Source organism: Micropterus dolomieu, linkage group LG12, assembly GCF_021292245.1.
Source record: "Micropterus dolomieu isolate WLL.071019.BEF.003 ecotype Adirondacks linkage group LG12, ASM2129224v1, whole genome shotgun sequence".
Taxonomy (NCBI): Eukaryota; Metazoa; Chordata; class Actinopteri; order Centrarchiformes; family Centrarchidae; genus Micropterus; species Micropterus dolomieu.
Window position 1 is genome coordinate 34,928,513 of NC_060161.1, and position 23,670 is coordinate 34,952,182.

The 23,670-nt window shown below is 39.9% G+C and overlaps 2 protein-coding genes and 1 long non-coding RNA gene across 4 annotated transcripts in view; 2 read left to right on the forward strand and 1 right to left on the reverse strand.

Annotated features, from left to right (window-relative positions):
• LOC123980948 overlaps positions 1 to 5,136 on the reverse strand; it is a 23,694-nt gene extending 18,558 nt beyond the window's left edge. The window contains exons 1-4 of one of the 2 annotated variants that reach the window (XR_006827604.1): positions 4,900 to 5,136; positions 4,754 to 4,783; positions 4,550 to 4,679; positions 3,136 to 3,232 (exon numbers count right to left, since the gene is read on the reverse strand). This is a non-coding gene — a long non-coding RNA (uncharacterized LOC123980948). Of the gene's footprint in view, positions 1 to 3,135; positions 3,233 to 4,549 lie in introns of both variants that reach the window. The other variant, XR_006827602.1, reaches the window with a different exon arrangement.
• The window catches only part of LOC123980885 (zinc finger protein 208-like), an 808,576-nt gene that overhangs the window by 314,403 nt on the left and 470,503 nt on the right, over positions 1 to 23,670 (forward strand). The window lies entirely within an intron of this gene.
• On the forward strand, positions 5,615 to 10,527 carry LOC123980929 (V-set domain containing T-cell activation inhibitor 1-like). The gene is made up of 3 exons (XM_046065546.1): positions 5,615 to 5,912; positions 8,243 to 8,578; positions 9,212 to 10,527. The coding sequence occupies exons 1-3, from the start codon at positions 5,852 to 5,854 to the stop codon at positions 9,406 to 9,408; spliced, it is 594 nt and encodes a 197-aa protein (XP_045921502.1). The 5' UTR covers positions 5,615 to 5,851; the 3' UTR covers positions 9,409 to 10,527.

Sequence of the window (23,670 nt, forward strand, 5' to 3'; positions counted from 1 at the left end):
ACAGCCGTCGAGATGAACACGGAACTACAGCCGTCTAAATAAACACAGAACTACAGCCGTCGAGATGAACACGGAACTACAGCCGTCGAGATGAACACAGAACTACAGCCGTCGAGATGAACACAGAACTACAGCCGTCTAAATAAACACAGAACTACAGCCGTCGAGATGAACACAGTACTACAGCCGTCTAAATAAACACGGAACTACAGCCGTCGAGATGAACACAGAACTACAGCCGTCGAGATGAACACAGAACTACAGCCATCAAGATGAACACGGAACTACAGCCGTCGAGATGAACACGGAACTACAGCCGTCGAGATGAACACAGAACTACAGCCGTCTAAATAAACACAGAACTACAGCCGTCGAGATGAACACAGAACTACAGCCGTCTAAATAAACACAGAACTACAGCCGTCGAGATGAACACAGTACTACAGCCGTCTAAATAAACACAGAACTACAGCCGTCGAGATGAACACAGAACTACAGCCGTCGAGATGAACACGGAACTACAGCCGTCGAGATGAACACAGAACTACAGCCGTCGAGATGAACACAGAACTACAGCCGTCGAAATAAAAAGACGTTCACCTTACGGGCCTTTTCCTCACAAGGTCAAACCGATCCAAGAAAGGTGAAGTGAGGATTTCCAAGCACGTTACCACACGTGACAGGGAAAATATCATTGAACAAATTTCATAATTCCCAGCAAACCTTTTTACTTTTCAGGTAGAAATATTTATTTTGATAAAACATTAATTTTTATAACATTTCAATAACAAAAAAACTAAAAATGCTAAAAAAATATATATTATAAATGAAAACTGGGGAGCCATGAACATTAGGCTGTAGTCATTATAAGGTAGGAGACGGATATAAACATCAGTCATTCTAGCTGTAGAGTAACAGTGGAGTCGGGCCTTGTAGACTAGGGGGCACGAGGGCCTACGAGGGAACGCTTGGGGCCTCTGGAGTCGGTTCATCATCATAATTTTTTTGTCATGACTAATTTATTAAAGTCTCAGCACCATCCGTATTAAAGAGAAAATAATAACTTTATGTGACGTTAAAGGGAATAAAATACTACCTACCTGGAGTCCTACATCTGTCCCAGTAGTCATTTTTAAGTCTATATGTCATTATATTATGTGATGATATTTGATCTGACCAACCCCACTATGGAACAAGTGATAATAATTCACTCTGGTACAAAACCTTCTTACAGGAAATTCCAAGTCCACAAAGTTTCTGAAGAAGATGGCTGTTGTTTACATGTCGCTATTCCTTTGCTGTCAGGCTTTATGTTCCCGGTTCTGTCGATGGATTTGTGTCACGGTGAGTGTTTCTGTGACAGTTTTTTTTTTTGTCCCGGTGAATTGTTTATGTCACTTTTCAGGTGTGTGAATTGTTAAACTGGCGGCTCAGCTCTGAGCGAACAAACTTTAATTACACTAAACCAAACTGTCAGTGACCCAAACTGGCGCTAATAGATACTCTGCGTTATGGACACATTGTTTTCACGTACCGTTACTTCAAATCTGCTTCAGAAAAGACATCTCCGGTGTTTCGGTTTAAGGAGTGGCCATGTTAACTGGTGTCAGTAAACATGTGTCACATAGAAAAATGATTCAGCCAGTCTAGCCTATCAGCTCTCTCATCTCTGTCGGCGTACAACAGCCAGCCATCACTCTTTAAAACGGGAGACAGCAGATCAACTTGTGACCACAATGTCTGTGTGAACCCAGAACATGTCAGTATTCAGTCCCTTCCCAACCAAGCCGCCGTTTAACACAAATTTGTTTACAAGATGTTGCAAGATTTATGGCAGTAGCCTACTTAACAGCTGTTTATCCTCATTTGGGTGTTTTATGAATACAAATTTCCCGTAGGGCCTACGGATCACAGAGCACTAATCCCAGTTTACTACATCAATATTTTAAAGTGATATTAGAAATGAAAAGAAATGAAATGAAATCCTAGAATGATGACATCACATGCAAACCTTGTAATTCTGAGGTCACATAGTGACACCATATTTACAACACGTAAGGGATGGCTCTAAATCTGTATCTGGGGGCATGTTTCAAACCTATTATGCTTATAAACATAAATGATTGATCCGATTAGGAATGAATGTGATCCCTGAAACTGAGTTGCAGAGAAGACGTCTCACTCTGTTGGTTATTGAAGGTGGTTGGAACAGAGTGGAGCTTCTTCCCTCACTGACTGAGTATTTTCTCAGTCTGGCCTATAAATCCCAATAAAAAGACCCAAACCAACATATTCTACCAACAAGCCAGATAAGATACAAGACCGCCCTCATTAGGACATCTCTTTCACGCACCGATTGGCTGATGGTGACGAGGAGACACAGATTTTGATCCTTGTCATTTGGACAGTTTAAACTTTTCTGCTCAGTTTTTTCTTCTTGACAGTCGCAGCTTCCCTCGGGCAGCATGTCACTCTGCCGTGTCGAGCTCCCGGCAGTGTCACCATCTTAGCTGTAACTTGGACCAGACCTGACCTGGGGTCAGAATGTGTTTTATTTTTCCGGGATGGGTCATCTAATCCAGACTACCAGCATCCATTTTATGAGAACCTGGCGGACATCGAGCTGAAGGACGATAACCTGTCTTTGATTCTGAAGGATGTAACGAGCAGCGACTATGGGACATACGAGTTAATTAATAACATATTAATAACATATACCTAATTAATTTCTTTAAAGAGTGGTTTTTAATGTACGTAGGAATAAAAAATTGATGGTAAAGATCAAGTATTAACTTGCAGTGTCATTAAAAGCAGATACATGAAAACTAAACTTTTTGGGGCTTGCCTTGCAGTGAATTTCTGAATGGGAGATTGGAGGCTATTTGCTGATATCGAGCATGTCGGCTATAAGCCAATAGCTTCTCTTCCCCACCGTCGTTTGCAAACCAATAAATCACAATGAATAATCAAATATCTCTGTCTCAGTCTTTTCAATGTTTTCATGCTTTTATCTAGTATTGTTTTTGTATTATTGTCTTTAAACTTGTTAAAGCACTTTGTAACTTGTTTTTGAAAAGTGCTCTACAAATAAGGATTATTATTATTATTATTATTATTATAAAATCTCGCTCCAACCTGGTCAGGGCGCCCTTGGATCAGCTCAGACGTGAAATTCTCTGGAGACAGCAGTGATGACATCGTCAATGTTGTCAATCCCTTCTCAGGTCATTTCCTGCAGTCAGAGCAGGTTAGAAAGAAAATGTGGATCATTTATCAGTTAGACACAACTGTGACTCCACGACAGATAACCAAAGTTTGGGTTTAACGCTAAACATGGCACTGACTTGTGTATATATGCTCTAAAGGAAATTGTGAACACATATAGAGATAAAAACTCATCAGTTCTTATGTGTTTTATTGATGCTTCTAAAGCATTTGACCGTGTAAATCATAGTAAATTGTTTAACAAATTAAGAGGGGTGCCCATGTATATTGTGAGAATTTTGGCTTACTGGTATGCCCACCGGACTACGCAGGTGAAATGGGGCAATAGTGTCTCAGCTTTATTTGGGGTTAGCAATGGAGTCAGACAAGGGGGTATTTTGTCACCTGCTCTTTTTAATCTCTATATCTGTGCAGGCAGTTGAGAGCCTGTAATACTGGGTGCATGATGAATTCAATAGTGAATCATATTATGTATGCAGATGACCTAAGAAGTGCTGGATTACAGCAGCTTTTTACAATATGTTCGGTGTATGGTGTGGAACATGATATCAAATGTAACGCCAATAAGAGTGTCGTCATGATCTGCAGAACTGAAGATGATAAATGTTTGAACTATCCTGATTTTAAATTGGCTGACAGTAAGCTTAGTGTCTGTAATAAGGTGAAATACCTTGGTCATTTTATCACTGATAAAATGACAGATATTTACAGGCACTGTCGCCGGATGTATGCACAAGCATACGTAAATTTAGGGCATGTACGGTTGGTGTAAAGACATCTCTGTTTAAAGCACACCGTTCTATACTGCGCACTTGTGGTCAAATTATTAAAAGGCAAGTCTATTAAAATTTAAAGTAGCATTTAACGACGCAATGAGAATTTTACTCACAAGACCAAGATGGTGTAGTGCAAGTGAGATGTTTGTGGCTGCAAGAATAAGGACCTTTCATGCTGCTTTAAGAAACCTAATGTTTAAATTCATGTGCAGGCTTAATGGGTCACAAAATGAAATAATAATTGGCCTTAACTAACATACGGCTAAGTACAATGGAAACACTGCTATAATTGTCTCCTGGTAGAACAATGATTTTCTTTTTAAATCATTTTATACTTTTCATTTTTCTAACCATGATTTACTATGGATTTTTATTTATTTTTTATGTGTATGTATTTGTGCATTCATGTGCGTTTGTGGATATGTATTTATGTATTGTTGTGGGTAAGATTTGGACCTTGAGTCTGTAATAAAGTTTTGATTGATTAATTGATTATGAATCATCAACACCAGAGTGAGAGTGTGGGACTGAATGAGTCAGAGTGTTACCTGCGGCCCTGCGTCGATATGAAGACACCATGAGGACAGTGGAGATGCAGCAGGGACAGAAGACCACCAGGTGGCGGACCAGTCTGAACACAAGCTGGAGGGGGACTGAGGTGGGGGGTTGTAGGTTTACCTGTAGACAGAATCCACCTGGTCAGGTGAACCTCTGGATGAAGTGAGTCCTCAAATCAAATGTTAGCTCCTCACCTGTGACACAGATCCAGCTGGATGGAGACTCTCCAAGACAATAACAGACATTAATCTACTTCAAACTTTAAATGTTTCTGACATGGATTTATTTCAGTATTGAATAATATGCAGTGTGATAATCAGATGCAAAGAAAACAACTCACAGACTGCGCAGACAGTCAGATTGTCTGTAATCAGAGTTAAATAAATAAATAAATATGAAACAGCCGAACTTTAGATGAGGGTGACGGTGAATCGTAACGTTACCATGACAGCAGCGGGGCAGACATGACTTTTAACATGAAGGCGATGAAGAAATACTTAGAAAATACATTTTAACGGACTACGTGTCCTCACTGAAGTCAAGCCAGCCTCCACTTCGAAAACAACAGTCAAGCCAGCCCTCGCGCTGTTTTGCGTGTTCTTTCTAGGCATTACGGTAACATCGTGTCGCAGCACATTTCAAAATAAAAGTCTTGGCGAATAGCTAAAATATTAGACACTTTCAAGGGCTGTAACTTAAAAATACTATCAGATTGCTCTGATATTGACAGAGGGTCACCCTGAGGTGGCCTGCTGTCACTGTGAAGTGAAATCAGTCAGTGGAAACAGGAGGTTTTCTTTTTACATGAGTTCGAATCTTGGCTGAATGTTTTAAGCTTTCTGTGAGACTGTAATATTTTCTTTAGATACTTGTGGTGTCTTAAGCATTTATTTATTTATTCAATCGTTTCTGCCGCATCAATTGCATTATGTTCAGCAGAAGCTCACTTTTATTTTGAAATGTGCTGCGACACGATGTTACCGTAATGCCTAGAAAAAACACGCATCGCAAAACAGCGCGAGGGCTGGCCTGACTGTCGTTTTCGAAGTGGACGCTGGCTTGACTTCAGTCCCCATTTGCGTTTTTGTTGTTTTACTACCTACACAGTTATTGTAAGTATATATTATTATATTATTTGATGATTTTTAGGGGAAGACAGCCCTCAGATAGAGGGATCCTCATCCCCCGGACACCCCCGCGATTTCCGCCTATGAGAAAAAGAAGAAGAGGAGTTTACAAACAACTTTCTGGAAGTTTCTAGACCCGCCCACGGGATGCATTAGGTGAAAGATATGTCTGCTCTTGTGCTGTTCGGCTTCGTGTTCCCGATTTTGTCGATGGATTTGTTTCACGGTGAGTGTTTATGTGGAAGGTCTGTCTAGGTTTATTGTTTGCCAGGTGTTGCATGTTTATGAAATTTGTAGAACAGCTGTTTAAACAACAAGTACACTGTTACATCCTGAGGAATCTGTCTGCCAAACTTTACTGCACCATCCATTCATTCAGAATTGTTAAAATGTTTGTTTGCTGTTGGCATTAATATCGTGAGATTTCGTGTTGGCGGGTAATCAAAGAAACAAGTGAAGCAAAAAAAAGTCTCGATTAGGGTTTAAACCAGTGGGTCCAGCTTAATGTGGTCTGCAAAACTCCCTCCTGGAGTGTCCGCTGCTTGATGCAGCAAGAGCATCACCTCTGGATCTCTGTTGGCACCATTTTCTCTTATTTAATTGGATCCATAACTGTTGAATGTAAGAATATGAATGTAAGTAAACGGTATCATTGACTATGTCTGACTATCATATGATTTGAAATGAAAACATACAGTATATATTTAATTAACATTCTAATGAAGGTCAAAACAGATTTATTGTCATTTATAACCTGTTTTTTATTAATTTAAAACACTTGTTTATAACTGACCTATTTATCTCTATGGAAAATATAAAGTCACTTTGTTTTAGTCACCATTTTGCATTAGAACAACTGAATAGATAATTGAGAAAGCTACTTTTATTTGTTTGTGTGAGCAGTGTGCTGTGAATGTAAGTGTTCTGTTCTGAATAATTATCGCTGTGCTTTTTTAACTCTATACTGGATAATTTGCAATTAACATAAGTTAGTGTCAAAAATCCAAACCTCATATTCTCATATCATAATGATCTAACGTGTAAAATATATGTGTGGCTTTCAAATGAATATTGTACTTTTATAATAGGTTGCACATGTTTCATGTTAGACTATGCCTTTGGTGCGAGAGACCCGGGTCCAATCCTCCACTGTGACCCATCCACCATTGTGTCCCTGAGCAAGACACTTAACCCCTCGTTGCTCCAGAGGCGTGCGACCTCTGACATGTATAGCAATTGTAAGTCGCTTTGGATAAAAGCATCAGCTAAATGAATAAATGTAAGAGTGGATCTCACCTCACTGCACAGCTAACAGCAGCGTTATGGTCAGACAGGGTTCTTGCACCATTTTAAAAGTCAAATTTAATGCCAAATTTGAAAACAATTTCTTTGATAGAAAAGAGACGCGCGTTTGATCTCTTAATGAACGACACAATGCCATATTTGGCAGTTTTATTTTCACCTCTGGTCAATGACTTTGCATATTCATAGACGGTGTTTACACCTGGCATTAAAATGTATTTTGGGTGATCATGTGTAAACGCACCCGAGACGCATTGAGGACAGATTGTGATCCGATCAGCAAAACGATCTCTGGAGGTGGTCAGGGACACCATGACCACGTGGATGCAAATGTGTTGTCTATCCACGTACAACAACTACTTGGGTGGAAATATGTACTTCAGTCTTCTGCAAATAAAATCCAAACAGTCCAGACATTGTGTCCATTCAGTGTTGTGCATAAACGTGCTCAAACATTGTAGATTATTGATCTTGCTCATGGTTTTGGTGAACTGATCGTGTCCGTTTGTGAACGTGAACCAGAGCTGGGCAATAAAACAATAATGTTAATTATAGTGATACAATCTTCCTCAATAGAAATATACAAAAATCTGATTTAAATTATTTGAATCTCAAACAAATTAGCACTTTCTTTTCTATTAAGATATTTATTTTGTTGAGGAAATGAATTTTTTTCATGCATATTTGTTGTTTTGGATGTTCAGCTCTGTGAAGTCATCCACTGTTTGATACCAGGCTGCTTTTTGGCATCAAGTGTTTCTCATGTTCTGACCATAAAGAAAAGTTTAAAAGCACAATTAACCATCTGGTTTCTTCAGAAAAATCAGCCTTTAAATTATAATAAATAAATGATTAAATAATGATTTTACTATTTTTTTTCATGTCGCCCATCCCTTACTCATAAACTGATGCGTTAAACTCAATATAAACCACTAAAATAACAGAAAAGAGTAACTTACACATTATAACGAAAGGTAGCAAGAAAACGATGTCGTACCGAACTTAAATTTCACTTTCCGGCCGAGCTAATACACAGGCGCACTGATAAAGAGAGGTAAATAATCCATGGAGGAAAACAAATCACGGTGAAAGACACACTTTAGAAAGTTATTTTAACCTGTAGTTATACATAGTTATACATTCATGCCGATAAAGCTAATTTGAATTGAATTGATTGGCTGATGGCGACGAGGAGATGGACACAGATTTTGTTCTTTTTAATTTCTTCTCTGTTTTTTCTTCTTGTCTCAACAGTCCCAGCTTCCCTTGGGCAGAATGTCACTCTGCCGTGTGAAGCTCCCAGCAACATCAACATCGCAGCTGTAATTTGGACCAGACCTGACCTGAGCTCACAATATGTTTTATTATCCCGGGATGGGAATCTTGATACAGACAACCAGCAGCCCTCTTATGAGGACCGGGTGATGCTGGTGGACATCAAGCTGAAGGACGGTAACCTGTCTTTGATTCTGAGCAATGTGACGAGCAGCGACTATGGGACATACAAGTGTTACATAAAAGAGCGCAAAGAGGAAAATAAAATTAATAAACACTTAATCAGCGTGGTCCACCTAACCGGGCCAGTCTCAGGTGAGTTTGATGTATTAAATGTAAAAGATTTTCTGACTAGTAACTCTTTTAGTTCTTGTGAACATCGGGGAATAAAGATTTAAGGCCCTTTCAGACAGGAGGCGACACATTTCTCCAAGCGCTTTGTGGGTAGTAACCATGGCTACAGGTGATTCCTTCCAGTACAAGTATATTTTCTTTATAGCCTAGCTTAAGTTAAAAACATGCATAGCGTTACCTGAAGCATCCAGTTTTGTGGCGAAGCTCTGCCATGCGAATGCCCTCCTGTTGAAGTAAACCGTTACAGATTCAGGAAACACTCAAACGGCGAGCATCAGTCCCTCACCCTTTGATTTGTGCCACGCATGGCGTGGAATAAAGTTAAACCCATTTCAGCTTGCGCCTTCTTGTCACTCCGCCTGGCAGACTGTTCACACCTCCCTTCCTGCCCACCCGCCTCTCACTGACCAGATTTGTAACGTCTTTGTTTGACAAAGTAGAAACTTGAACTTCTTTCCAAGCATTCGGCTCCTTGTTCATCAGTGGATGGAGTACGCGCAGTAGTCACTGAACAGTCGCTGTAGTGCAGGTAGATGATGAGGAAGTAGGGGTTTCCTCCCAGTCATTAGCTAATTGATATTTTCTTCTCTTCAGGTGGCAAGACTGGAAACAGCACGACTGGCCATGCTGAAATGGATTTTACACGAGCGATTGTTGTTGCTGCTGCTGTTGCTGCTGTTGCTGCTGTTGCTGCTGCTGTTGCTCTGATCTGCTCATTCAGATGTACAAAGCAGAATTCACATCTGACTGTTGCTTATGATGCAGCTAAACAGATGCTAAGCATCATCTAAACAGCAGCAGCCTCTGATGTCTTTGGTCCTGAATCTTCTCCGCTATCCTGGCCAAATTTGACCCCGTTTGATGAAAGCAGCAGCACATGGATACCGTGGAGATCTATTCTGTGCGGCTAGCCTGCTCCAGACCAGGTGACCAGCCAGGCTTGATAAATTTAGTTTATGTGTTCTCCCCGTGTTATGTCAGGTGGACTGGTCACTCCCAAAGAGTGTCAGTGATATCCTGGGACAGAATGCTGTACAGTCGTATCCCACCTCTCACACAATGCATGCTGGGATAAGCTCCAGCTCTCTGTGAACCTGCACACCAAAGATATTTAAGTTTTTGTACGTGCACTGTGAAGGGTGTAATAATGACCCAGTGAAAGAATGCTCAGTTGAAAAGCATCATGAATTTGTGATGAATATTAGCTGCTACAAGACAAAAAGACAGAGTCCAGCTCTCGCCTTTAGATCTTCACCTGAAACTGGACCAGCGAGTGATCTGACTGATTAAACAACTGATACACGTCTCCTGAAGGATGCTGGGGACGCCACACTCATTAGGCTCATCGCTGGCCGGGATGAGTGCGCCTACAGGTGGGAGTTTGATCATCTGGTTCCCTGGTGCAGCCAGACCTACCTGGAGCTCAACGCTCATAAGACAAGACAGTGGAGCTGGTTGTAGATCCCCCTTCCCCCTGTGTGACTTCACAGTCGACACCCTGGACACAAACTGTTTCAGCCACAGGAACCGTTTCTTCTGCAGCTGGCCTCATCAGCGAGGCCTGGGACCCCCGCTGACGATGATAATCCCCTCACCCCCCTTACTGTAAATCTATATTGTAATGTGGACAGTCACCAACTGCCATAATGTTTTGTCAAATTAATATATAAATATTTAAATATTTAATGTTAATTTATTGTAAAGCTGAGATTTCTGTCACTGCTCCTTCTTTGTTTACTGTAAATAATGTGTTTTGTAATGGTTACAGATACGCACTGAAGCGTGCTGCAAAAAAAGTATTTCTTTGTAGAAAAATGTTGTTTGGACCAATGATATAAAAAGAAATGCTTTAATTTTGATCATGAAATTGTACAGAGACAAAAAAAATAAATAAAGTTTACTTAAACCTGTGTTTTGATGGTGAACAGTTTGGGTCATTTTCTTATTGTCTCAGGAGTTAAAGGGACAGTTAAGGAGTTTTCCTCTTACCTGTAGTGTATCAACCGAGACTGTTTTGGTGTGAGTTTCAATGTGTTGATCAACTTTTTTTTTACCAGAGTTTATTAAGTGAAGAAGGAAAAAAGTTTTACTATTTTATTACTGACCTTACAGGTCACATGACCATCCAACATGCAGAGATGCTCACAAGTCTCTGAGCTAGAGTCCAAGTCAAGTCTCAAGTCTCTCGTGGTTATTATGAATGTTGTATCACCTGCTCCGTTCAAACCAGGTTGCTTATAAAACTGCAAGGAATTCTGTAACTGTAACCTTATTTTCATTTACAGAGCATGTAATGTGCAATGGCATCACTGACAGCTTAAACTACTGTAAGTCAACACACTCCCCAGTTAACTAAACAAAACTGTGATGTTGAATAATCAACAATAAACCTGTAACCTGTTTTTATCTTACAGAACACAAACATGTGTCTACAATTAATGACTGTTGACTCTCAAACCCAGTGTAAGTTATAATTAAATAAAACTGTAAAGTTACATGGTCAACAATAAAGCTGTAACCTGTTTCTAGCCAACGGTAATAATTAAGGTGACGGCAGCCAGCGGGACGTAAAGGATTACGTTAATTGACCACCACAAGTTTGACCTGACACAGAACAACACAGAAGGGCCAACTCCTCAGGTCAAGACTCTGCAGTCTACTTACATCTGAAGGACAGAGGACACTCGTTTGAGGACCACCAGGTGCACATTTTAGACAGAGAAGATGGATGGTTTGAAAGAGGTGTCAAGGAAGCCATCTACACCAGGGTGGAGAAGCCGTCATTGAACAGAGGAGGGGGTCTACGCCACCACTTATCCCCCACTTACAATGCTGTCCTTTCATCACTTCCCAGGAAACTCAACAAACGTAACCTATTGGCCTCAGGTGAAGATACCAACGATGGTCGTTCAGTCTCAGCCACAGGTAGTCTTAACGACTGTAACTACTGTCGTCACAGCAACCAGGAACACTAACGAACCAGCGGTATCGATGACCCGGGATAACGACCCCACTGAGGTTAAATAGCTGAGTTTCCCTGCCAGTCAGTCAGAACTGAAGAAGTCCTTTGGATGAGGGACGAAACGTCTTCCAGTATCTTCAACCAAGTCCAGTTGCCCTTGATTTTAACCTTCGTTGGATAAGCTCATCATAAGTTTTCTAAAAAATAAACATTGTTCACGAGTCACGCACCTTGAGTCCCGAGTCGAGATTGAAGTCTTTTGAGGACGATTCTCAAGTATGAAATAACTGTGTGTGTGACTTAAGTCGCACGCAAGTCTGAGTCTCTAACTCGAGTCCCCATCTCTGCCACCATGTTAACAAGTCTGATGAAGGCCTCTACAAGTGTAACATCAGCGGTCGTGAAGAGTCTCCATCCAGCTGGATCTCTGTCACAGGTGAGGAAGCTGCTCAGCTGTAAATAGGCTTGGCCGGTGTCTAGGTAAATACAGACGATCCTCTTTCCATTAACCTGATGCTAAGATAATGGATTGCGCTGATGTATTGTAATGAACTTCCTCATCGTAGTCAGGCAACGCCACGTGAAACTATATTGCAGCAGTTGGTAAACAACAGACACCATCAGTCACTGACACACTGTAAGCTACACTGCACATTTACTGCTGAACTTCACTGCTCACCTTTTCCTCTTCTCCGCTACATTCACCTGCCGCTCTCTCTCCCTCGCTCACCCACACGCTCACTGAGCAGCTCGTCAGCGCCCGCTGGTGGTGAGATAACGCTTCAGGATCATTAAACTAGAGAAATGCCTCTGCTCGTGTCTGGGAATGTTTTGGGTTTCGTCCCAGTGATAAAGGTGAACCAGCCAACACGGATGAAGCTGTGTGCACATCATCTCCGTTCACTCATAGGTCGTATCCACAGCAACAAGGGTCATCGGGTGCTCCAGCACTTGTAGAAATCATTGCAACTCAAAATGAATGAGGAAAACATATTACGGATATTTGGGTCATTTTCTAAAACAAAATCAGAATTAGCATAAAACCAGGTGGATCAGAAAAATGTGGTGTTATTCTGTATTTTTGGACGAGAAACTTTGGTGTGTTGCTGCCACTGTTTACTTTGTATGAAGGTGACGTGAAGCTTCATGTTTTTATGTGGACTTTTAAAAGTAAGAAATTCATGTAAGTCAAAAAATAATACAAGTAATAGTAAAAGATGATACATAAATAATGTATTTGTATTTTTGACCGCTCAAAGCTTTCATTGTTAATGGTTAGTGTATAGTTCCCTGGGTGAAACTCTCAGGGTGGCGTAGTTGGTAACACATTCAGTACTTCCATTGTAAACGCACACCATCCCTCTTGCCACGAAAGTATGAATGATCTACCTGTTAAAGACGTTTCCTGTTTTGAATTTGAATTTTGATGTTGATGCCATGATTCTGCAATTCTTCCCCACTTCAGGTGTTGTTTAAGCCTTTGCATTTTAACTTTATTATTGTTCAGCTCTTTTTATTTGTTTTACCTTACTTAGTTTGTACTGGTATGCATCATGTAAGTAAGTGTGCAGTAAAACAACGCAACATCTCCCAGAAACTAACGCTGCCAGTGAAGAAAATCAAGGAAGCTGCTACATTTCGTTCAGAGTTGTGTAGAGAAATGTAAGTTTTAGGAGACAGAGGTGACCGTCAAACACTGGAAGCAACATCTCTCAACATTTAGACATCAACACACATCCAGCAGATTGGACTCACCCAGCAGACTCAGGACAGATGTTTCCTCCGTTCTGCACCTGGAATAAGAGCAACACCAGTTTGACACTAAAAGCCTCCTCCTTCCTCTTTGTACACTACATGTGTGGTTTTCTCTACAGAAGATATGAGAACATGATGAACCCACAGACTAAACCACATGATCACATGGGAACAAAACACTGTGAGAAAAGCTAATTTGCGTTTATTAGATCTAGTGTGTTTATCTTGACGTAGTTCTGTGTTTATCTTGACGTAGTTTTGTGTTTATCTTGACGGCCGTAGTTTTGTACGTCACTTCTAAAACATCTGAAAACAAACATCAACACAACTCAAACCAGAATCTGAACAAGTATCAGCTTTCATTTGGACCAAAAACATGTCCACAGCTTTGTACAACAGATTTACACCTGTATCATGATAAGTGTTGGCAGTAACACATTTACAGTAATGTAGGGGAGACCGGGTATGGTTGTAACATGGGGAGAGTTGTAACAACACCAATTCCACCAATTACAAATAAGATAGGAGTCATGAGATCATTTCAGTATTTACCTACTTCTTACCCGATCAGGCATTGTGGTTATCAAGTCTGGAAACAGGCATATTCAGAATATATAGAGGAAAAAACTGATTTTGAGGTAGTAGGAAGTAATATTTTTTGTTTAGTATCTATTGCAGATAGAATTGTTTGACTTATATTAGATTGAAATGTAGTTTCTAAGGCAACATGTGATGCATTTTTTCCTTTCTAATTTCAAACCACTATGCTAATACAGCTAGCTAAAAGCTAGCGGCACTCCAGGGTTACCAGCATTAATTTGTCAGCACTGTGACCACTACTCACATGTTGTACACATGTTGGCATATTTATCGTCACTCGACCTTTTCCATACTCGGTCTTGGCTGGTGGAGAGGGTAGAAAAGCGTATGGGCAGCTTGTGAGAAGTGCCTGTGCGCAAGAAAAAGTACGTACCGGTGAATACCAGCCCTCTTCTAGCACTGACTGTGACTCTGAATAAGACTATACACACATTGAAACACACACACACACACACCTCTTTTTAGTTAGACCTAAGGATGCACAGAGATGTATTTAATTAGTATCTTTAAAGTAAGTTTATTCTATAGATATATTTACATACACATACTGTTCATGCACGTGAGTCATCAAGTCTGTTACAGCAAGAGTGAAACATTGTTCTTTGATATCACTACCTGTTTTGGAAGCATATCATGTAGTGTGGCATGATCTATTTTTGATTCTTTTGTGTGATTTTTACTACCTACCCCGCTATTGGGGTACAGGTATAAATAATACAGCCACAATATTAATTGTATAGGATATGTGTACACAGAGGGAAGCCTTATGACTGTTATAAGTGCAGCATGGAGACACTGATGTTACCAAATCGCCGTAATAAGGGGACCTGTTGTACTTACTCGGTGAGTTGATGCACTGAAAAATGACCTTATGTCTGTTTTTCTTTCATTTTCTCTGTCCAAAATACAAAGCGGTAGTTGTTAGTGATGATCTTGTGTCCTACACATAGTACTTTAGATTTCGTCTGTGTCCGGCAGTGTAAATATTCTCCTTGGGCCTTAAATCAAAACTATGGGCAGCTGCTGCCTGAACGTCAAATTAATCAAATCTACGGCCACAGAATCCGAAATCTTTTTAACCAGCTTTGATAAACACAGAAGTACGGCCGTCAAGATGAACACAGAACTACGTCATGATAAACACAAAACTACGTCAAGATAAACACAAAACTACGTCAAGATAAACACAGAACTACGACCGTCAAGATGAACACAGAACTACGTCATGATAAACACAAAACTACGACCGTCAAGATAAACACAAAACTACGTCAAGATAAACACAAAAATACGTCAAGATAAACACAGAACTACAGCCGTCAAGATAAACACAAAACTACGTCAAGATAAACACAAAACTACGTCAAGATAAACACAGAACTACGTCAAGATAAACACAAAACTACGTCAAGATAAACACAGAACTACAGCCGTCAAGATAAACACAGAACAACAGCCGTCAAGATAAACACAGAACTACAGCCGTCAAGATAAACACAGAACTACAGCCGTCAAGATAAACACAGAACTACAGCCGTCAAGATAAACACAGAACTACAGCCGTCAAGATAAACACAAAACTACGTCAAGATAAACACAGAACTACGTCAAGATAAAGACAAAAATACGTCAAGATAAACACAGAACTACGTCAAGATAAACACAAAACTACGTCAAGATAAACACAAAACTACGTCAAGATAAACACAGAACTACAGCCGTCAAGATAAACACAAAACTATGTCAAGATAAACACAAAACTACGGCAAGATAAACACAAAACTACGTCAAGATAAACACAAAACTACGGCAAGATAAACACAAAACTACGTCAAGATAAACACAAAAGTACGTCAAGATAAACACAAAACTACGTCAAGAAAAACACAGAACTACGTCAAGATAAACACAAAACTACATCAAGATAAACACAAAACTACGTCAAGATAAACACAAAACTACGTCAAGATAAACACAAAACTACGTCAAGATAAACACAAAACTACAGCCGTCAAGATAAACACAGAACTACTTCAAGATAAAACGGCCGTCAAGATAAGCAACTCCTAAGTTTACAGATACACAAATAGGCCTATTGATCATTTATCGTTACACAGACATGACCTAACATAACATTAATTTTTATAACATTTCAATAACATGAACATGAACATGAACTGTATTCTTTATAAGGTAGGAGACAGATATAAATATCAGTCATTCTAGCTGTAGAGTAACAGTGGAGTGAGGCCTTGTAGGCTGGGGGGCATGTGGGGCTATGAGGGAACGCTTGGGGCCTCTGGCATCGGTCTTAATCATTCGTCTTGACTAATTTATCAATGAGTACCGTCTGTATTAAAGAGAAAAGCGTAACATTATCTGATGTTTAATTGAAAATAGCCTTGCCAGTCTTCTTAACGTTACTGGAGTTCACAACTAGTAGTGATTCAGACTTTCTCTCTCATCTGACAGGTGTGACGGTGATGCAAAGGGGGAAAGTAGGTCGTGGACCAATCAGGTTTCTTAGGCAAATGATCATTTACCATAATCCCCCCTCCCCTCCTTGCGTTCAACACATGATAAGAACAACCTCTTACAGGAAGTTTCCATTTCACAAAGTTTGTGAAGAAGATGGCTGTTAATTACATGGTCGCTGTTCCTTTGCTGTTCGGCTTTATGTTCCCGGTTCTGTCGATGGGTTTCCCTTATGGTGAGTGTTTATGTGAAAGTTTTCTTTAATGGTAAATTGTTTTTTCAGCTCTCTAAACAACGACCTGTAAGACTGACTAAACTGTCAGTGACAGAAACAAGTGCTTAGTTGATTCTCTGTATTATATGATGCTGGGCTATAGTTTTCACCCACTTCAGTAAAAACATTTACTTATTTTAATCATTCATTCAATCATTTATTTTTAAAATCGGAAGAAATATCGCGTCTGCAGTTAACGCCCTGAGAAGAGAATCTGTTCAAATCGGTTTAAACCAGTGCAGTCTCTTAATCTCCTCTACAAAACCACCTTTTGATAGATCTTATTTGCATAGTCAAAATAGCAATGTGAAACCTTGGCTACTGGATTTGACTGTATCAACACCACATTTGGTGTTCACTCTTAAATAGGAACAAGAAGAGCTTGACTTTGCCTGTGCAGTTACTGACGTGCAGCATTACACTGATGCAAAGATACATTTAGCCTACCATTGATTATCTGATGAAATACCACGACTACACTGTCAGAGATGAAGGACAAAAGTCCTCGTCCTCAAGTTCAGATGAAGCTTCCTGAGAGCCAGAGCAACAATCACACCTCAGTTTTTAGTTGTAGGTGCTCATTTATTTTATAGAAAGCAAACTCCAGGACCTCGATTCATTTTTGTCAGAAACACTGAAGAAAGAAATGCTGACAGAGACGCTGCAGACAGGAAGTGATGTCAGGACTTTTTTAATAACCAACTCTTGTGTCCACCGACAGTGTGACCTTGTTGAACTGCAGGGAGGGTCAGTGGCTCAGAGAGGGACGATGTCCCCTTGATCTGTCTGATTCAGACTGTAAATGTTTGAATGTTTGTAGGTAGAGCAGGTTGTCCTTGTTTCCAGTCTCTGCCAGCCTGACACGTCTGCTTTCTGCTCCTCACAGATAAACCTGACGTGCGGGGGGGAGAAGGATTGCCAAAATCGATTGTTGTCGTATTGATTGTTGCTGTTTATTGGATCTACAGAAGACGACCTAAGAACCACAAGTCAGGCCATCATGGTGAGTCCCGCTTGCTGCAGCTTTGCCCTCAGCCAGCTGATGAATCATCAGAACTGGTTTCAGATTATTAAAATGTGATTCAACATTAAATCCACCTGCGTTTGTAACTTAACATTCACTCTGTTATGACTGAAATCAAAAGAGTTGAATTTAATATGAAGTCTGGAGGTTAAATTAAAAATAGACTTCTAGATGTTAAGTTGTTTAGTAGCGCGAGCAACACGAGTGTTGGTGAAGTCATGTGGGGAAGCTTCACTTTGGTGAGAGCTAGTTTGGATCGACAGCATTTCAGTGAGACTATCGAAACATTTACACACGTTGAAATCTAGCTGGTCATTAAATGCTGTTGAGCCAAAAACTAATTTAATATAAAATAGATGTCTTCATTTGTAAAGTCAGAATATATAAATAAATACACTTTCCAACTGCAAATCCCCAAAATCCTTCAAACTTAACTATGACTTTATAATCAAAGATCCAAAAGTAAAAAGTCTTTTCTATTTGAGCCACACTTTGATCTTCAGTAGCTGCCACCTGTATTTGGTTCCCCGTCCGGTTAGAGCTGAAAAAATATATTTAGAAAGTTGGTCTCTCTGAGCCGTCATGTTGGAAAAGCTTCATTTAACGATTGGAAGACTGCTGAAGAATCAGATCCTCATCAGAAAGGCTCTAATGGACTGATTTCATATTTATAAAACCAAATCTGAGGCCAGCATTATTATTATTATTCATTAAGCTGACGCTTTTATCCGAAGCAACTTACAATTGCTGTATACTGTATGTCAGAGGTCGCACACCTCTGGAGCAACTGGGGGTTAAGTGGGGTTGAACTCAGGACACACTGGTAGATGTCACAGTCGGAATTGAACTCCGGTCTCTCACACCATAGGCATGTGTCTTATCCACTGCACCATCACCACCCACAATAGATGGTATAGTAACTGGAACCAGATTCCTTGTTATGAGAAAAGTGTTATGGCCTGTATGTATTTATTTATGTATTTATTCTGTTTTAGATCCAGAAAAGGGCCGACCCAACGAAGAGGATCCAGCTGGAATCAGTCCCAAGTCTGCGCTCATCCTGGCTCACACTGTAGTTAGAGATGATGATAAAGATGATGATAATAATAATGTTAAGAATAATTATGAATAAAAACAATTATTAGTAAATAAATAATTGTACATTTGATTAAAAAAAATGTATCCTGACCTTTCCTTTGCTTATACTGCTATACTATATATACTTTTTGTTTTTTGCTTATTTTTTGTTTGCTTATGCTTATTTTCTTTCATGAGTAAATTCTTCTAAGACAACGGTTGGTAGTTACTCAATTATTTGCTTAATTCTTCCCCAGAAATATGCAAATTCCCATGACAATAAGTAGCCATTGCATTTACAGATGTGGACAAAATTGTTGGTACCCTAAAAGAAAAAACCCAGAATGGTCTCTGAAATAACTTGAAACTGAAACCGATGAAAACCAGACATTGCTTTTGAATTGTGGTTCAGAATCATTAAAAAAATGATGGTACCCCGAGAAAAGATTGGAAATAATTGACCACAGGGACATGTTAAAACTAAGGTGTGTCCTGCAGCATCACAGGTGTCTTCAATCTTGTAATCAGTCAGTCTGCCTATTTAAAGGGTATCATGTTGTGTGCACACTGAGCATGGAGCACAGAAAGCTGAGGAGAGAGCTGTCTTAGGAGACTAGAAAGAAAACTATAGACAAGCATGTTAAAGGTAACGACTGTAAGACCATCTCCAAGCAGCTTCATGTTCCCGTGACTACAGCTGCACATATTATACAGAAGTTTAAAGTCCCTGGGACTGTAGAAGAGGAAACCTGATGACAAATCGAAGAGACGGATAATACAAATGGTAACCTAAGAGCCCAGAACAGCTTCCACTGTATGTTGTCAAGCCACAAGGCTTCTGGCAGAATGTCCTTTGGACAGATGAGAATAAAATGGAGTTGTTTGTCAAGTCACTATGTTCGCAGACGCCAAAATGAAGCGTAGAAAGAAAAGAACACTTCTTGCTGTGAAGCATGGAGGAGGCTCGGTTATTTTTTTGGGCTCCTTCGCTGCATGTGGCACAATCTGTACAGGGTACAATGAAATCTCAAGACTTTCAAGGTATTCTGGAGCGAAATGTGCTGCCCAGTGTCAGGAAGCTTGGTCTCAGTCGCAGGTCATGGGTCCTACAACAGGATAATGACCCGAAACACAGCCAAGAGTAAAACACTGGACTATCCCCTGAGCCCTGATCTAAATCCTATTGAACATGTGTGGAAGGAGCTGAAACATGCAGTCTGGAGTCGGCACCCTTTGAACCTGAAACAGCTGAAGCAGTTTGCTTATGAGGAGAGGGCCAGGATACAGGTTGACAAGTGCAGAAGTCTCAGTGAGAGTTACAGAAATGACTTGGTCTGTCTCAAAAGTGCAACAAAAAATCATTTTTGTCCAGGCCAGTTTCATTAATTTTTTTTTTTTTATTATTATTCCGTTGAACCACAATTCAAAAGCAATGTCTGATTTTCATCAGTTAACTTTCAGTAATTTTTTTATTATTAATAATGTTAGTCAGTGTCAAGTTATTTCAGGGACCATTGTGTGTTTTTCTTTAACGGAAAGGTACCAACCATTTTGTCCACGTCTGTATATGATCTTTACTATACTGAAACACAAAAGGTGTGTCTGTAACTTGCTACGGTCCAGCTGAGGCCTACTTGCCTGGGAAATCCCGTTCTCCGCCCTCCACCTCTCTCTGAGAGTTTGTAGGTTAGGAGTGAAGAGAGGTCTGCACAGAAAAAGCTAGATGCACCAGAGGTGACGCTGTTAACAGTAAAATACTGTAAATGAATAACAAAACATACAAAGGAGTGTGTTAAAACTCTCTTGTTAAAGTAAAATGGTATCCAGCTGCTTATCAGGCTGCTGAGGAGAGGATAAAAAAACAAAAACACAACAAAACAAATAAAATACTGTATGAGCAGTTGGAGGATTTTATTGAGGGAAGTGTAAACGGAGTGACCACAGTGATTAAAGAGTGATAATTAATTGTTTAAACTAAGCGATGGCTGCTAAGCTGAGTGTGAGTGAGATGTGAGAATAGGAGAAGAGGCCCAGGTGACAGATGTGTACAGTGCTGTGAAAGGTCCTTCTGCAGTGCCGTTAAAAGCACACATACATTAAACTAAGAAAAACATGGATAGTAAATTCACAGAATTTGATTGTACAAAGATGAAACCTAAAATGTCATTTGTGGGGTGTAAAAGCTGGGTTGTAGCAAGTTCAGTTCAGTTTCACCTGTTTGACGTGAACTCATTTGTCTCTGGTTGAAGAATAAAGACCGTCTGTGGAACTGAACTCGTCGCTGGTCTTCAGTTCATTTCTTATTTTACCATCGAGCTTTGTTTATTATTCTTTTCCACGTACTAACAGAGAGTGAACATTTACACATTTTCTTTTTAATTCTACCATTAAAATGACCAACATCCTTAACCTGCTGTTACTTTTCTACCTCACGCTGTTACAAATCAGATCTCTTGTTTTACAGATCTGGAGCCTGAAATGTTTTTTTTCTCTTCATCATGATCTTTGTAACGTTTATTGTTGGAGTTTCATGCACATACTGGAACATATCAGTCTGGCACCAAGTTTCTGACCAACCACTTCTCTTTGTAGAGTTTAAATCAACGTTTTGTCTTCATGACACATTATATAAAATGATCATTATAATTAAATGCACAGACTGCAGCAGGTCAGCTCGTCGTGTTCAGTGTGTCTCTTTTCTAAGTGTCTGAATGCTGTCTGTCAACAGCTGACTCCCAGTTAACATGGAAACGTTGCCTTTATACCGTCAGTGTCATTTGATCTGTGGTATATTTGTTATATAAAACGCTCTGCGTAAATGCAGCGACTCCTGTGATCCTGACTCCTGACATATTCACATAGAAACACTTGTGTTGGTCAGAGTTGGTCAATTCCATGTAGTTTGAAAACCAAAGTCTCGTTCTCCTGATGTGAATGTGACGGCCATTTTGAGTCTTGTTTGTGAGGGACATTTTGTTGCTTCAGAGCCTCGATGCTGGCTGTCTGCCAAGTTCCACTGAACAAAGACGTCAGGGAGGTTTGATGAGACATTTATCTGCTGAAAGAAAAAAACAAAGACATCAAGAAAAAACAAGACAGATCAGATTCTACCAAGCGGAGTTTCCCTACCAGTCTGTCAGAACTGAAGAAGTCTCATGGATGAGGGACAAAAACATCTCCTTTCCTCCACAAATGAACAGACTTTCTGTTGATTCTTCTCTGAGGTCGATCTGTACCGGGGCTGGTACATGCTGCCTCCAGGATATAACCACATGGTCACACTGATGAACAGCTCTCTCCTTTTGGTTTTTACATGTTACCAATCTAACAGTAATTTTAATGTAAGCATATGCAACCTGAACCTGTATTATTATTCACTATGAACCATTGCTGGTTAAACATTCAGTACTGTGTGAAGTTTATCTTAAAGCAGTGCAGGTGGTGACTCACTGAGTGTGGAAGTTCAGCTGAAGCTTTGGGGCTTTAGTTATGTTACCATAATTATGCAGATGACACACAGATTTACATAACGATATCACGTTGACTATGATCCCATACAGGCGCTGAGTGACTGTATTGAGCAGGTCAATGGCTGGATGTGCCGGAATTTTCTTAAATTGAACAAAGATAAAACTGAAGTTATTGTTTTTGGAGCCAGGGAGGAATGATTGAAAGTCACTGCTCAGCTTCAATCTGTAATGTTAAGAACCACAAATCAAGCCAGAAATCTTGGTGTAGTCATGGGCTCAGACCTGAATTTGAGGAAACATTAAGACAATTACAAAGTCAGCCTACGATCACCTGAAGAATATATCAAGGATCAAAGGACTTGTGTCTCAGCAGGATCTGGAAAAACTTATCCATGCATTTATCTTCAGTCGACTCGACTACTGTAACAGTGTCCTTACAGGCTCCCTAAGAAATCCATCAGACAGCTGCAGCTGATTCAGAACGCTGCTGCTCGAGTCCTCACTAAGACCAAAAAGTGGATCACATCACTCCAGTTCTGAGGTCTTTACATTGGCTTCATGTATGTCAAAGAATTGATTTCAAAATCCTGCTGTTAGTTTATAAAGCACTAAATGGTTTAGGGCCAAAATACATTTCTGATCTTCTGCCTCGTTACGAACCATCCAGACCTCTCGGATCGTCTGGGATCAGGTCTGCTTTCTGTCCCCAGAGTCAAAACTTAACAAGGAGAAGCAGCGTTCAGTTATTATGCTCCGTATATCTGGAACAAAATCCCAGATAACTGCAGGTCTGCTGAAACTCTCAGTTTATTTAAATTAAGACTGAAGATTTTTCTTTTTCCACTGCCTTTAACTAGTAGTCTTTTTCTTTGTCTTTAGCTTTTTACTATTGCTTTTAATTAAATATTTTACACTGCACTGTAACTTTTATTCTTTTTTAATGTGTATTTTTTCAATTTCCCTATGTTGCTTTTAAACTTTTTTTTTTTATATTTCCCTGTTGCTTTTATGTTTTATGTAAAGCACTTTGAATTACCTTGTTGATGAAATGTGTTATACAAATAGACTTGCCTTGCCTAGAAACAAAGAGCGCAGTGACACCTGGTGGTTTGTAGAAATGATTGCAGCTCAAAATGAATGATGAAAACGTGTTACAGATATTTAGGTGGTAGCCAGGTAGCCAGTGTTGTGTACGTAGAGTTTTGGTCTCTCTTTGTGAGAGTCAAAACGCTGTTTGGTGCTTTATTGAGGGAAGCCAGAGAGAAGGCTACTTGCCAGAGGAGAGGTTTGATCTTTGCAATGTTTCCCAAATGAAAGAAGTCAGTTTTGGTGAAATATGCTACACAGGGGTTTAAAGGTTAGGTCATTGTCTAGAATAATAAGTTACTTTACTTAGTTTGTACTATTGTGCATCAT